Source organism: Nelusetta ayraudi, unplaced genomic scaffold (genome assembly GCF_046127955.1).
Source record: "Nelusetta ayraudi isolate G7.1 ecotype Tasmania unplaced genomic scaffold, CSIRO-AGI_Nayr_v1 ptg000075l, whole genome shotgun sequence".
Taxonomy (NCBI): Eukaryota; Metazoa; Chordata; class Actinopteri; order Tetraodontiformes; family Monacanthidae; genus Nelusetta; species Nelusetta ayraudi.
Window position 1 is genome coordinate 2,245,001 of NW_027466125.1, and position 14,639 is coordinate 2,259,639.

The 14,639-nt window shown below is 46.1% G+C and overlaps 2 protein-coding genes across 2 annotated transcripts in view; both read right to left on the reverse strand.

The window, feature by feature from the left end:
- Positions 1-14,639, reverse strand: part of tenm1 (teneurin transmembrane protein 1) — a 196,597-nt gene that overhangs the window by 11,396 nt on the left and 170,562 nt on the right. The window contains exons 26-31 of the mRNA XM_076043360.1: positions 10,352-10,439; positions 8,406-8,602; positions 7,099-7,412; positions 5,436-5,608; positions 2,362-2,606; positions 983-1,276 (exon numbers count right to left, since the gene is read on the reverse strand). Of these exons, the coding sequence (XP_075899475.1) occupies positions 983-1,276; positions 2,362-2,606; positions 5,436-5,608; positions 7,099-7,412; positions 8,406-8,602; positions 10,352-10,439 (1,311 nt within the window). The remainder of the gene's footprint in view (positions 1-982; positions 1,277-2,361; positions 2,607-5,435; positions 5,609-7,098; positions 7,413-8,405; positions 8,603-10,351; positions 10,440-14,639) is intronic.
- Positions 11,510-14,639, reverse strand: part of asb12a (ankyrin repeat and SOCS box-containing 12a) — a 321,968-nt gene continuing 318,838 nt past the window's right edge. The window contains exon 5 of the transcript XR_012928796.1: positions 11,510-11,519. The gene's annotated coding sequence lies outside the window, so the exon portion shown is untranslated. The remainder of the gene's footprint in view (positions 11,520-14,639) is intronic.

Sequence of the window (14,639 nt, forward strand, 5' to 3'; positions counted from 1 at the left end):
TTAACTGGCACTAAAACAATTTAGTCTGAAAATACTTTTCCATTAAATTAATCCCACAGTATGGTATTAATGTATTAATAATGCATGCAGGTGTTATTAATTCCCAGATGGGTTTCTTTTGTACTATTGGGTCATTTGTAGGATAATTTGCTATTTGACCAATTGCGGACACTGGGTATATATATTGGCATGGAAATATGTAATTTCATTAAACATTTCAATTAGTTTCAAGGATTGCAATTAATAATAAATTATTCGATTTTTAATTAACGTCTTTCCTCCTAATAAAATGAATGAAGCTGAGAACCAGGACAATACTGAGAGTTTACAGTAAAAAAAAAAAAAAAAAAACAACTTCCAGGAAACCGCTGGTTTCTTTTCAGCACTCTGTGAAAGCAAAACCTTGAAACCGTCTTCTTGAGTTACATTATCCATCACGAACCGACGCCTCGTCTGAGTCTCTCAGAGCTCGGGCACCTCTGCAAACTTTAAGTGCAGATTAATTAAAAAAGTCTGCGCAGCAATTAAAAAGGACAAAAAAAAAAAAAACACAATTTGAAGGCTGCTGATTATTGCTTGACCCAAATTGAATTTTATAGTTTGGGTATAATGCATTAAAAAAAAACAAAAAAAACAGTCGGTATCTCAAAGGTGCAGCGACACTTTGAAGCCGAGGGGAGGCCCTCGAAGCAGAGGTGAACGGCTGGAAGCTAATTGAAGTGAGCCTCTTTCATCTGTTCAACATCCACCATCTCTTGCACTTTTTCTTTGAGCCGGCGTTAGTTCTGGTCTCTGAGGTTAACTGCGGCGACTCAGAAGGGCCAATTAAACGAGGACAGACACGCTTCTAAGAAGAATCGTCAGCAACAAACATTCAAACAAACAAACGAGGAAGCTGTCAGAGGAAACGGTGTTGGTTCCCTGCTAGTGGTCTGTCTGTCTGTCTGTCTGTCTGTCTGTCCGTCCGTCTCCTCTGACTCACCCTGTCGGCATACGTGTAGCTCCAGATCTTGCCGTTGACCCAGGCCCTGGACACCACACGCTCGTTCTCGTACTCCAGCCGCTCGGACCAGTCACCGCGGTGGATGGCCGACAGCAGGCTGCCGCCCGCGTAGCTGACGTTGACCTCGGTGTACTTGCTGCTGGGTGACCAGACCACCGGCCGGCCCAGCGAGTCGTACTGGATGTGCAGGGTGAACTTCCGGTGGTCGTCGTAGATCTTGCCCACCCGGGTGCTCTGGTCGAAGTCGATGGACAGCAGGTTCCTGTTGTGAGCCTGGAAATGAAATGAAATCAAATGAAATTAAGCAAAACAAAATGGAATGAAATGTTTTAAAAAAAATCAGTAATCAAACAGTTTAATGTTATTGCCTTTGAATGGTGGAAAATTGCGAACCAACAGAAACAGATTGGCCATCCCCCCCTTTTTTTATATATATATATATTTGCAATAAAAAGCACATTTTATTAGTTTTAGTTCAATTACTTGGGACATTTAGAGGGAACCAGGCCTGTGTAATAACAATTAATGCCTTACAAACAAAGGAAGAAGCAAATGCTGGCCGTTGCTAATTAATTAGCCCACGTTGGAAAAAAAAAAACCCAACACAATCCTACCCAAAAATATCAATATGTTGTCTCTCTGTCATGGACTAAGTTGCTTGTTGTGTGCCCACTCTGTGCCGGGGGGGGGAAAAAAGACGAGGTGTTTCTCAGGGCGTGTGTGGAAAGTACAGCCAGCAGATGCCGAGTCATTTGAGCCGCTAGGCAGAAACCAGCGGGACCACCGGGGTGTCGTCTGACAAATTAAACAACCCTCATAGTGGCCCCTTCTTATATGTCTGTACTTCTCGAATGAGGGGCCGCGGTGACGTCTCCGACCGTTATGAACAAGTGTCACATTCATTCTTACACACGTCGGGTGGTCGACGCTTTTGCAGTAAAAGGCCCAGAGTGAGTGAATGTTGAGGGGGGGAGAGGAGTGCCAGTGTGAAGTGGAGATGAATCGCACAATGAACTGTGGTTCTGTAGGTCAGGTTGTGACATTTTCAAATTAAAAGAATATGTAAATATGAATATAGTGCGCTTGGGATCAATAAAGTACTAATCTATCTATCTATCTATCTATCTATCTATCTATCTATCTAGCGCCCCCTAATTTCTGCGATAGGTCGGACTGTCAATCTGCTCAGACTTTGGCTCGTAGGTAGTGTGAAAGAAAACGAGAACTGAAGTGGGATACTGCAATATTATTTTTGTAACCATGAGTTGCTGCGGAATCTCACTGACTGGCCCTTTAAGTATTTCACGAGTTCTGCGCCTGTGACTGCGAGTGTGTTTCTTTTCTTCTTTTTTTTTTACCCTGAGCCGGCGCTCGTAAGTGCTGTAGTTGGTCTTGCTCTGCTCCTTCCTCTGGCGCCACTCGATGAGGCTGGGGGCGTGGTCTCCGGGCAGGCTGATGTTGCAGCGGCTGGCCGTGGGGCTGACTCCGCCCCCCGAGCCACCCAGGAGGAGGGGCTCGGTGCTGAGGGACAGCTCCATCCCGCTGGCCAGCGTCACGGCGAAGGAGCCGTCGGCGCTGACCCGGTACAGGCTCTGGGCGTGGTCTGTGGTTGGGTAGGTGGTTGGGTGGGCGGGGCATCAGGTCAAGTCAGGTCCGGGCAGGTCAGGATGTGGGCAGTGGTGCAAAACAAGGAGAGTACGGGTGAGCGACACAAGTGAAAAGAGGTCGCACAGACATGTTTGCAGAGAAACCTCAGGTGCAAGGTGGAGGCGACAGATGAGACGTGTGAAAACAACAGCAACCCAACAACTAAAGTAGCAGCAGTGTGTTACAGTTCAGTCTGGGGGGAAATTAATGCTGCGCCGGACCGTGTGAATACAAGAGTGGCTTTTTGTTGAGTTCAGAGCTTCGCCTGTCTGTGTGGCGCCATTTGATCACCACCGCCGTCATTGGCGGCGGCCACGAGGGCCACGCAGTTGAGTTGCTGGCTGCTGCCATTACGTCTCCCCAAAAGGTCACACGGAGGCGAGTGGGGAGGAAGTCGCGTCGGGCCCGCGACAGTTTTTCACGCTTTGCAACGTTTGCTCAGAAGCCTTTGGAACGTGTCGACAGAGGCCCCGAGCGAGGACGGCGGGACTGTCACAACTACTCGTCTTGTTAGAAATACATCAAATACATTTTACGTAAAAGGCTTCTGTCGTATAGGGCATTATGAACGCATTCATGAGACATTACAATGGACTCATAATGCCATAGAAACATTGATAATCACACGTAAAAACTTATTGGAGGTATCCAAAGTTTTGAGTTTAGTATCATACGACTCGTAAGAGCAATCTGAGATGATGAACGCATGTGTTCTTCATTCTGTGCTGATGTTGAGCTTTGCAACATTATGAATGCTGATCCGCAACATCCGCCACTTTGATGAAGCCTTGATGAACCTTCATCGTCGTCATCAATTGTGTCACCATCAACGTTGATCATGTATTTAATGACATCGTGATCGTTGCACTGCAGCGCCTTTTGAGCGCGGCAGCAGCGCGACACGCGACAGAGCAAGCGGCCAGTGGAGGGTTTGAGGAAAAGCAAAAACCTCCCCCTAGCCTGTGGTTTCTGAGCGCGGTGAATTAGTGTGTGGCAGAACGGAAATATTTATGAGCAGCAGTCAGGACGAACGACAAAAAAAAAAAAAAAAAAAAAAAAACAACAACAAAAAACAAACCAACCAACTAAAAAAAAAAAAAAAAAAAAAAAAAAAAAAGCAGGGCCATTTCCGCTGCAGTCCTGCGCTGCGAGTGTATCAGTGCTCTGGGGCAGCTTTGCTCTCCCTGCAGTCGTGTCATTGTGACAACTGCTGGAAAGCAATTAAAGGGATGACATGAGGAGAAACTGCTCCCACGAGCAGCGACTCCTCTCCTCTCCTCTCCACACTCGTTTTCTCCTCCTCTCATCTCTGCCCTCTTTCTCACCCAGTTTTTTTCTTACTCCCACCCACCCCCCCGCCCGCCCCTCAACCCCGTCCTCTCTTTCTCTCTATCCGTCCTCACCGTTCAGCCATTTCACACGTCGCAAGACGGTCTGCGTCTCCTGGAAATAAATCTAAAAAAAATAAAAAATCTATAAAGCACTTACTTAATATCGCCCATTATATATAATATAAAGAGCCTCGCGTGTGAATTATTCATCGGAATGTGTTGTGTGCATCTCGCAAAGGTTGCAGGAGGGACTGTGGTTGCGGAGGAGGAGGAGGAGGGGGAGCATGGGGTCGCTGTGTCTGACCCGCCGCGCAGAATAACAGCCGCGTTATTACAGTTTGACGCTCATAAATGTTTAAATGGCCATAACCTTACAGCCTGAACCCCCCCCCCCCCGCCATCACCCCCCCGACCTGTCCGAGCGGGTGCACGCCGGCTGAGGCTTCGGCTCCTCCTCAGATGAATCTTTGGGCCAGCGGAAGCTCGAGGCGTCGCAAACACACCGCAGCGAGGCGTAAGCCTCTTCCTGTCTGCTGACTGCGCCCCCTCCACCTCCCCCGCAACCTCACCACAACCCCCTGCACCCCCCACCACTCATTCTCAGGAGTCGGCAACCACTCAAAGAGCCATTTGGACCTGTTTCCCCCCCAGAAAAAAACTCACTGGGAGCCACAAAACCTTTTGACATTAAAATGAATATACTGCATATAATGTTGTTGTAGTTTGTGGATAGGACGCAAAGATGACGAAGATAGTAAGCAAGTAACTCGAAGAACAAGTTCAACTTTGTCGTCTGTCCACACTAGGGCTGCATGATATTAGGAACACATGCGACATGCGATAATGCTGTTGTGCGATAACGATATGACTTGCGATAAATGAACAAATACTGAAGTAGACAGTGTTCACGTCTTTCTGCTTTGGATTTGCTGGTAACATAGACTGCAGACAATGGGTAGCCAATGCAGACACTGAAACAAAACAAAACAATCTCCAATGTTTCCTTTCCGACAAGATGTTTACGTTGAAAGAATTGCACCTGGCAGCAGCTGCCACATTGTCACTGTGCCAACTCTGGTGCACAGCGACACAATTCCTCGTCAATCACTTAAACAGAGCATTTCAATATAAAACATTTATGCTGTTCAACAACATGGATAGCAGAAACATCCCCCACTAGCTGTATTGTTGAAATAAAAATTAAAAGTAGGTAAAATAATAAAAAAAAAAAAACTTTAATCTTAAATAAAGGTGAACAGAACATCTTAAATCCACCTGCAGTGTCTCACATTGCAAATGTTTCACATTTTCTATGCCAACAGGTCGTTGGGGTATGGTGTGTGCGGCAAAATTAACACGCACACACACTCTCTTCTTTTCTCTGTACCGCCTGTTGACACTCACTGACGCACCCTACGGAGCCCCTCAGCCGCTCAGCTGAGCGGCCGACGCACCTTGTCTGAACATGTAGATGGTGTCGCTGGCCGACAGGTTGGTGCTGGTCACAAAGTTCTCCCGGGTGGACGCCTCCACCTCCACCCGCGACCAGCGCTCCAGGTTGCCGTGGAAGCCGCTCACCTCGCCGGTCGGCAGCGTGATGTTGGTCACGCGGCCCTCGCTGCTGTACCTGGGTGGATGAACGACGACACAGACGGAGAGAAAATTAGAAATAAAAGCAACCAACGAGGCTCAGAGTCGCTGTTTTCTTGTCCTCTGACGTCTCCTCCGTCTGAGCGTGTCAGCTGTGATTTATACCTGCAATCATTTGGCTGCAGAGTCTGCGGTGTTTGTGGGGTTGTGGGGGTTAACAATTCAGACCGATGTGTTTTTATTAGCGTCTGATGGTAAGAGTGAGTGATTAAAGTCAATTGGGCGCTTTCAAGGTCCGATGTGTAAAATCTGACTTGATTTATGATTTTTGTATTGGTAAAACCTTAACATGCAGCCCATAAACACATGTAATCGCAGTACAATAAAAGCTGTTTGCTTTTCCTACCTATCAAGGTTTTTGGGCCACGGTAACGGTGCAGTTTCGATTCATCATATATCTAATATTACTTATAAAACAAATTTGACTAGCAAAGGAAATATTGTATTGTAAAAATAATTCAAAGCACAAATATAATCAAACCACAAACTTTATTTTAATTTTATTTAAAAATGTGCACTATTGGATAAAAACAAAACAAAAATAAAACACAGATAAAAATAAAGTTCATCTACTATCCATATGTAATCCGGATATGTAATCTGTCATATATATAACAGTGTTTGGATATACTATTAAACTGGTTAATATTAGAAAATGGCCTAAGCGATCTGTTGTTGATATGTTAATGAAACGCATACCTTGCGTATCCTGCGTATGCTCTGACGTGGACGTCACAAAAGCGCTGAGCGGCACCACGACCACAAACTTTAGCCAGTTTTAGGACTACAGCTGGACTACAGTGACTGCATTATCTTCGGCTGCTATATAATGACGGAATAAAAAAAGCTGTGTTCAAAGACATATTGGTCTATTTAACGACAGCGGGTTGCAGGCTGAGGCAGGTTCTGATAGTTGACACGGTTGCTCTGAAACGAGTCAAATTATTGATAACTGTGGGACCCACGGGTGGTTAAAAAGCAGCGCACTCACTGAGTGTACTGATCAGTTTGATTAACCGATATAACTATATATATATATATATATATATGTATATAGACACATATAGGTATTTACACATATGTAAAAGAATACACATACAACAAGGCTCTTGCTCCTAGTTAGCTGCCATCTTGCACCGCCATTTCTTCAGGAAGCCTGTCTCACAGTGCGTTTCATTGTATTGTGAGTGTACACTTTTATTAAGATATTAATGGGCAGTATGTTAAGATGTTACCAATGTAAAAGCATAAATCAAGCCAAATTTTACACACTGGACTTTGAAGGAGAGAAAAAAAAAAGTTCAGATGGTACGGTACGGCCGCCGCCACCAGATGGCAGTCACATTTCACACCCTCGAACCACCCCAGGTGGCTCCTGCCCTTGGACACAAGGAAAAATGCACAGAAAGAAAAGAACAACAAAAGGGGGAGACTAAAGAGAGAAAACAAAAAGTCTCCGTCACTCACTCGTAAACGGTGGTCCAGCTGTTCTCGTCGCTCTTGGTTGCCAGGAGACCCGTGTTGCCGTGGTAGGTGACGTGGGCAATGTCGTGGCCCTGGGCCGACACCTTGCGCAGCGTGCCGCTATTGCTGAGCGACAGCCAGTACACCTGGCCGCCGGGCAGCGCCAGCCACAGTGGAACGCCGTGGGCGTCCCGCCGCACCTGCAGGCCGCGGCCGTCGCGACTCGTCAGGCCCGACAGCTGGCCGTCGCCGCCGTACGAGAAGTTGTAGAGGTGGTGGCCCGTGACCAGGTGCTTGGTGTGCATGTGGGAGCCGTTCTGTCACAGGGGAAGAAGAAGAAGAAGAAGAATGAGACGAAGAAGAAGAAGAAGAAGGAGAAGAAACTTGATTTATAAAACACTTTTCAAACAAAGAAAAGCGCTTGACAAAAAAATGAAAAGGTATGAACTGAACAAATGAACTGAGGTTCACACTTGGGCATATTTAGGTGGTTTCCACTTTTCAGTAAGTTATGTGGTAAAACAAGCATTTCACGGAATGTCACTTTTGTGATGTCACATAGGGCACCCATAACTCTCCCATGCATGTACTTACACACGTTCAGGCACTCTGACACAGCACAACAAACCAACCAAGCAACCAACCCAAGTGAGAATTTGGAGATCTTTAATTTGATTCTTCTTTGATAATGTATTGCACATGACTTCTCCTTTGGACAAATGAAGATGGTCATGTGGGTATACAGTGGTGGCAAAACGTTTTTGGACATTATTATTTCAGTGCAGTAAATGCCATTGACCCAACATGCTGCACTGCTCTGTCCAGCTCAGAACTGGATGTCTCAGCAAGATGACTTCAGTTTTCTTCTTTTGTCTTATTAATAACAAACAGCAAAGTCATTTCCATTTCATTGTGCCTCTGATGCTCCCAGATATTTTGAAACTCTCTGCTAAATATTCCATAACAATACTTGGGATTGAATAAAATTGTTTTGGTGTCTTAGTTTTTCCCCCCCCCCAACTGTAATAATGATAATGATGTAATAATTAAAATGTCAGACTCAGACTACAGTTGAGTGAACTTGAGGAATGAACTAGCCAGAATAAATTGACAGACTAGTTTATTTGTCTGTTAATTATCTTAACAAATGGAAAAAAAAATGCATTCCGTGACAACAGCGGATGCTAACCAATACATACCAAGACAAGTCTTATTTTTTTTTTTTTTATTCCCTTCTCAATGCCGCAATCACCGCTAACAGACGCTGTATCCGCAGCGCTGAGCCACAGCGAACCGTGACTTGGACGCACCTGGTTGAAGAGATAGAGCTCCTGGTCAAGCGGGGAGCTGATCTCCACCAGGCCGGCCGAGTTGGGCTGAGGCTGGTTGGGGCTGACGGCTCTGATCCGGATGTTGCCCAGGTCGGCGATGTACAGGGTGCCGTTGGGGGCCACGGCCAGCGAGGAGGGCGCCTTCAGGCGGGCGTCGCGGGCGTAGCCGCCATCACCTGGCAGGGAGGGACGGAAACAGGCGGCTCTTGAGGAACACAATAACCAGACACACGCACGCGGTACCGTGGACAAAAAGGGAAAATTAAGATCCGAAGACGCCTTTGAGCGGCCTTATCACTTTGGTTCAGGAAGCGGGACCCACTGGGACCTGGCGGCCCCCCTGGGACGAGTCGCTCCCCGCCCCCGGACACCTTGATAGTGACCGCGGCCTCATCATACGCTGCTAGCGGGTCGCTGAAAGGATTCAGATGACTTTGCGCAGCGCAGCGGGTTAACAGATGGATGCAGCCTTTTTAGATGCAGTCAGCAGCAGCAGCAGCAGGTCCGGGGACCTCTGACGGCTCCATGAAGGCAGCAGGATGGAGGTAGTTTATCTCCTGACAGCGTGAACATGATGTGCACGACTTTTCTCTTCCATCCTTCCATCCTTCCTCCCTTCCTTCCCACACACACACATGTCCGTTTGCATTTGACCGGCATGTGCTGGCATTCGCGCACATGCACATGAACGTGCACGCGCCGCTCTGAAAGACACTCAGCGAGAGTCCGTGGAGGAGGGTGGGGGGCGGGGGGGGCTGGAAACGGAAAAGCCTCTGAAGAGAGTAATCATCTGTTAACAGCAAGACATGATTGAAAATATGCAAAGTACAGCCCAAGAAATAGGGATGGTTACAGCCCATTGGCTCGTGGCGCCGCGCAGACACTTCCCTCCATTCTGAATAGACGGACGGCAGTTTTTTTCTTCTTCTTCTTACGAGTGGAATTAAACGATAAAAATCGCATCCTCTGACACTTACAATGGAAGCGCGGCCTAACTGTCAAAGGAACATCCGCCTATTTGTTTGCAGCCCCTCGCTTATACCCCCCCTTGTCCATTTATCACAATTCAGGTGCAGTTCATGACATATACATCATGTGGTTCAAACATCTAGCAGCTTGTCCCACACAGCCTATGTCATTTCAACACCTTAAAGTTTCCTCTTGTCACAGAAATCGGTTGAGGGTCACAAAGCAGGAGCTTCCTATACACACACACGTGCGTGCGAACACATATTGTATCAACATTCTGCGGCAGAGCTGCAAACAAAATTTGATGGTGTTCGCGTGAACATGTTCAGTGCACAGTTGCACAACTCGGTTGCCTAATTGACATTGCAGGTCTTAAAAAAAAATTGACTTGCAAGCATTACGACAGTTTTCCAAATAACATCAAATGGAATAATTTAGAGAAGCTAATGCAGAGAAGAAAGGAACTTTAAGAAGGCACCGTTTGGATATGACGGCAAATGAGGTTTAAGACACAGCTGCCTTAAATGAACAATACTGATAATTACCCCCCCCAAAAAAACATTACAGCAGTATGCAGAAGCTCTTTAACGGTAATGATATTTTCAAGGATAAACAATAGTCATAATTATCATCCATGGAGCAGCCGCACAAACAAAGCTGGAAAAATCAGTAAAACACACGATTATTCCCCGATTAAGACGCCAAATTATAGTTATTGACATTCCCTGCTGAACATTGTCAGGTGTGATTCAGTTGTGACCTCACAAAGAGTGGGTCGCCTCCAAGTTAGATTTAGGTACAAAAAGGTGAATTCAAGGGACTATTTAGTTCACTTTGTTGTTTAGTCAAACAATCATCAATAACGCTGTTAGTTTGACTTGATGTTGCGTTTGTCTCTCTCTCTCTATCTCTCTCTCTCTGTGTGTGCGCGTGTGTGTGTGTGTGTGGCAACCCACCAGAAAAGCAGTCACAGTTGGGGTCGATCTTGCAGTCGCAGTCGGTCGGGGCTCCAGAGATGACAGAAATCTCCCCATTGGTCGACACCTGTCGAGCGACCACAAACGTCCCATGATGCTTTCGCAGACATTTCGTTTTGATGACTCAAAAGATGATAATGATCGACTACGGCCTTTTGTTAAGGCTCGTCTTAATGGTGATGTTCTGCACACACACACACACACACACACACACACACACACACACACACACACACACACACACACACACACACACACACACACACACACACCTGACAGCTCCAAAAGCTTATTCTTGTTGTTCAACACAGATGAAAAAAAGAAGGAGAATAAAACACATGTTCATGCATTAAGCGGTTTATCTGCGAGATGATGAAACAGTGTTAATCGTCCGCTCTCTCTACATGGATGGGGCTCGGTGGAAATCAAAGCGATTGTCCTGACGGAGGACGCAGTAAACGACTGAGGGATGAATGGAACAGCAGCAGCTCTTAAAGAAACGTGCGATTCCGTCTTTGTGGCTTGGTGAGGAGGGAACGGCTCGCAAAAAGAAAACGAAAAAAATACAAAGTAGTCGTTCAAAAATGGAAAATCAATTTCAGTTCGAAAAGCCCTTTTTAATCCTCAAACAAACGTTGTATTTTGGCAGCAATAAAAGCGTAATTCTGATCGTCGGGCCACCGCTGTCTGTTTTACAATTTGATCTCTATCTGTTGTCACCACAGCGCGGCAGCTTGAGATGCAGTCGGCGATTGGACCGAGCCGAGACTGAAGGGAAGATAAAGTAGAGAAGAAGAAATTTGCTTGAGACGGAAAATTACAGATAAATATACGTATGCGGCCAAATGAAACACTCAAAAACCCAAACAGAGCCACAAACTGCCAGTCATCTCAATGCCTTAGTGCATTTCCCAAAAAATATATTACACCTACCCGTGTGTGTGTGTCTGCGTGTTGGCACGTGTGAATATGAAATACAGTGGAGTGTCTCTTCAGTCCTGCTGAAAGTTTTCAGTACATCTGCATTCATGTCAGTCCTGAGTGAAGCGATTTGATTTTAATCAGTTAAATCCTTGATGGACGTCTCTAATAAAAAAACCAAACAAAAACCAAACAGAGTCAGAGAATCTTCAAAGCCACACGATGCCTCTGACTCCCATCCTATAATTAAAATCACCCTGTCGAGTTAATACGCTGGTGATGATAATCAGTTAAAAATTTGACGAGCGACCTGCTGGGCAGCTCAGTTATTACAACAATATGTGTCAGCAGCAGAAATAGAAGCAGCCAGTCAACGATCCGGCGCCTGGGCTGTGTGTTACCAGGTGATATCAGCGGCCCTGAACGCTTCCCTGCACACCTGCTTTGGTAGGGGTGAGGCTGCGGGTCCGGTGGGAGCCAGCATTGTGGGAAGATAATTAGGAAAGATAAGTTTGGTTTGGATATTATTTTTCAATCAACTTCATTAGCCTTTGGGGGAGCTGGGGAGAGGGAAGTTCATTTGCACGCAATAATAAAAAAAAAAGAAAAGGAAACACCGTCAGCCAATTAACTTCCTCCAGCAGAGACGGAGCAGAGTGTCTCCATCAGGTCCGAGTCTTTCTCAAAGATATTAATTAATGCCAAACTTCTCCCTGTTATGGACGAGCTGTTGACAAAAGCAGGTGACCGACCAAACAGGATGCTGCTAATTCACTGAAGAGACGGAGATAGAAATGCTGCGTTCACATAGCAGGTGTCGTATCTCGTCACACTCCTGCGAGAACCGTGTCCGTGACCCCATGAGTGACCCCACCCCCGCGCGTGTGCAGAGGAAGTCGCATCAACAAGCGCAGCAAACAAACGAGTAAACAAAGATGCCACTTGTGTCAATGTGTTGCGTGTTTCACCGCCCTTATTGAGCTTCAAATCAAGTTTTCTGAATCCCATTCAGTTTTTGATTGTTGCTGACTGACCGGCTGCGTTTGTTTGGGCCATAAAGTCACGTGACCTTGCAAAGGTCCCGCCACCTCCACGAATGTAGTCAGATTTGAATGCGTCACGGCTGTTGAGACCGAAAGTTGCACAAAAAAAAATCTGGATATTGTCTGAACTACGACCATGTATATAAAAGTGGCCTTGTTGTGATTTAAGAAAAAAAATAATGCCTGCAGCGTAATGTAAAATAATGAATCATCCCGAACACAGACGATCAGGTAATACTAGAAACATAAAGACTTTTTTGTGCCTATATCAAAACACTGAAGGCGAGACGACAATCAGTAGGAAGTACAAAGGCTGGAAAAAAAAAATATCCCAATTTGTTGCCATATCTGTTCTTTTTCCCCCTGAAGCGTCCTATTAAATCATCCCATCCAATACGTCCACGTTAATAAAGGAGACATACATCTTTCCAGCGCAGCCGGACCATAATGTGACACATACACTCCAGACAAGGTGAGTTATTAAAGAGAAGGCTCCTGGTCTAAATTGAAGAGCTTTTCATCTCAGAACTCTGATTGGAGTGAAAGTACACCCCCGCTTCTCTGCTGTACTCGGGGGGGGGGAAGAAGAAGAAAAAAAAGAAAAATACCGGCTTCAACAGAAATAAACTCCCCGCAACTTCACCTAATTGAAAACAAACAAACGCAGCCATCACCGAGCTGATTCGGAATGCAATTATTGCGATTTTAATGCACCTCAAAACTCCCATACCATGCATATTGAATAAGTTCCTCGCCGCTCTGCCAGATTAAACATTTAATTCTACACCTATTGGTTATGCATGTGCGGCGCTTGATGTTACGGCCAAATGTTGCGGGTCGCTGTGACAGTTTTTTTTTTTTTGCTGGCGGACGCCCCGCGCCCGGAGCTTTTGTGTGAATATTTATGCCGGCCGCGGCACATTCAAGTTTAATAGGTCTTATTAGAGTCGCAGGGTAAACGGCGCAAGATAAAGCTGTTTTCGCGCTGCGGCGAAGTCGCGCGCAATTTTTCAGTCGGTTTAAACCGCCGTTATCAGCCGGCGCCAGCCAGCTTTTTGTCTCCTGAAATCGCGATAAATCCTCCTGATTAACCGCCACGCACCGTCGTTAAACTTTATTATTTTTTTTCTCCGTCTTTCCGGTTTAATTAAAAGGCTCTATTTCATTCCGAAGTCGGACCTGTTTTTTTTTTTTTTTTTGTTTTGCTTTATTTCTCCGCGCAGGTGCGATTTAAACTTGTGAGGGAGAAACTTTAAGACTCTTCCGGGAGGAGGAGGTAACTTGAGGTTCACTTCAGCCGGCACACACACACACACACACACACACACACACACACACACACACACACACACACACACACACACACACACACACACGCACACACACACACACACACACACGCACACACACGCATCCCGAAAATAGCAATAACACAGAGCAGCTGTGACATATACAGACATCAAAAAGTGATTTTATGTTCCCTACTGCCTCCGCACCGACCCAGCGTGGTGCCGCTGACCACAAAGGGACTATTGATTGTGAAGCAGCAGGTAATATCCTGCTAGCTAAATGCTGTGGGTCTGTGTGCGTGCTGTGAGCTAATGGAGCAAATGGACCCCCCTCCTCCTCAGAACGGTCATGAGGTTTTTGTGTAGCGTGCACGAGGACGGAAGACTTTCCTTACTGCACCTGCGGCCGCGGCAGCAGGGTCACATGATGGATGGTAGGCGTGTTACACAACCATAGATGCGGCTCCCTCTCGGGCCGCCTCGATCATTCTTGAGGCGAGAAAAGATTATTCTTTGCGTGTGGGCGAGCGCTAAAATATGTTTTAAAAAGCCCACCGACGAACGTTTAGCAGCGTCTCGCGGGCTGGAAGCAAATGTTTCAATGCTAATCTTAGTCTCCACTTACATCGATCTTCCAGCAACGGTGGTGTCAGGGTGGAAAAATTAAAAAAACGTGAAAGTATGAAGAGATCCACGGTGGTGTGTGGCTCCTCTGTACAAGTGGACCGACTCTTTCTGTTAACATGAATGCAAATTAAAGGACCACTAATAAATGTGAGGGTCTGTTTGAGACTGCATACAAAAACGCAGGTTTTCTATCTCGTTTCACACCAAGAGATTCCCGTGAAGGTTTTACCTTTACAGGCCTCTAAAAGTCGAGACTTCGATCGGCTTTGGCCAAATTGCCAATTTAGCTTTTTAACTACAAGCAGCAGACGAACGGCCGACATCGAAATTCCGTAACCACAAAAACCTTGTTCTAAATAAACGAGGAGAAAGCAGCCTCAGGGTTGA